Raw genomic sequence first — 1718 nt, forward strand, 5'->3', positions numbered from 1 at the left:
GCACATGCCTTCCAAAGAACATTTCAGTTTAAATGAGTACCTCATGCTGCCTGTGCTAAGCAGTTGCTCTCCCTGGGATGTGAGAGGAAGGCATGCACAGTGCTGAACAGGTGTGCAGTGGTGGTAAGGAAAGGGTCCCATAGCCACTTGGAAGACAAAGAGCATTAGGTAAGACCTGAGTAAATATAGATGTGCTGAAATCCAGTGCAAGTCATCTCAAACAGTGTCTGTAACAAGATTGAGGGGGACCATAAAGATGGGCCTCAACGGTACATCATCTCCCTTGCTCTTGATGTGTTTACTGGGATCCCTGGCTCAGTGGCATCCCTTGGGGAGGCTTTAATTTTTAAGGCAGCTGCCTTGCTTTCTGGATGAATTCAGCATTCCTTTAAGGTCACCCATCCAAATATTGGCCATCCTGACCTTCGGGAGGTAATTACAGAAAAGCACACCATGAGGTGGCTCCAGACTCCACTCCTGACCTTCAGGAGGTAATTACAGAAAGGCACACCATGAGGTGGCTCCAGACTCCATCCAAGACAGATGACAGACAAAGTCAGGCTGGGCAAGAATCCATCTGCAAAGCGTGGACAATACCAGGGACAGAGGGAACATTTACAAGAACATAATCATTTTCAGATGCCAGATCTGACTTGCTTGGCTCAGTGACTTCATTAAATGATATTCAGAGGTTCAGACTGATAGCTCTGATGGGAGCTCAGCACAAAGAACCGATTTAGTACTCAGACCGATTTAAGCTGAGCTGGCATTAAACACCTCCTTTCCTGACCCCTGCCAAAAGAGAGCCTAGACAAAGTGTTTCCACACTGTGAACCAAACTGTTGGCAAAAAATGAAGTCATGCAAATTAGTGCTGGCACTGAGGCTATGCTGTCCCTAGCTGGTCTCAGGACTTGGGGTGGGAAGGGAGAGAAATGCTGGCGTCCTTGCCCTCCACCCTTCAGTGCAGCTGTAGGCAGACAAGGGCGATGGGTTTCCTGGCTGCTTTTGTAAAGGAAACGTATCACTGCAATATCAAAGGATCTGAAAGTTAATTTAATACAGCTTATTCAGGCACTGCCCCTTATTAATTATCTTGAACACAATAATTGCTTCTTGTTGTATCCATACTGTTTAATGAAAGATCTCTGTTCAGCCCACACCACGTTAGCAATTTACTTTGATTATGGTTGCAATAAAAATAATGGGGAAAAATCCAACTACTAGCAACTCATATGAATTTTAAAAACATGTTCATAAACTGAGAGAGTAATAATCTGTAAAAGCGGAGGGGTTTTCAGTTTATTTCCTGGATGCTCTTGTAGTTTTCACAGCAGGTGAGGATGGAAATATGATTTTAAAGTGTATATTTTATCCTTTAATTACTTGGTAATATAGTATTAATAACCTGGTTTTGCTTGCTTTGCAGTTTACAGACATTTCATTAAATAAGAAACCCAGATGCCTGTATGTATATCTCTTTTTTCTTCTCTTACTTAAGTACACTAAGTTGATATGTGTGAATTTGTGCTTTTGCATTTCACCTTGTCCAAAAGCTGGATTCAGGTTGGGTTTGGATCAGGTTCTATACCTGAGTATGATCTATATTTATGAAATGTAGTGGAGGAAAACCAGATTTCTGTTACATCTAAGCTAAAGTCAGATAGTCTCTAAAGAAAATAATGACTAATTTTCTGTTAATGAATGACTCCTTCCTGC

The 1718-nt window shown here is 41.9% G+C and overlaps 1 protein-coding gene across 1 annotated transcript in view; it reads left to right on the forward strand.

Moving 5' to 3' along the window:
* LOC103805856 (protein ZNF365-like) overlaps positions 1–1718 on the forward strand; it is a gene marked incomplete at its 5' end in the record, with an annotated part of 5719 nt that overhangs the window by 1405 nt on the left and 2596 nt on the right. Inside the window, one exon of the mRNA XM_009078518.1 lies at positions 1429–1466. Within this exon, the coding sequence (XP_009076766.1) occupies positions 1429–1466 (38 nt within the window). The remainder of the gene's footprint in view (positions 1–1428; positions 1467–1718) is intronic.

Source organism: Acanthisitta chloris, unplaced genomic scaffold (assembly GCF_000695815.1).
Source record: "Acanthisitta chloris isolate BGI_N310 unplaced genomic scaffold, ASM69581v1 scaffold23367, whole genome shotgun sequence".
In the NCBI taxonomy this organism is placed as follows: domain Eukaryota; kingdom Metazoa; phylum Chordata; class Aves; order Passeriformes; family Acanthisittidae; genus Acanthisitta; species Acanthisitta chloris.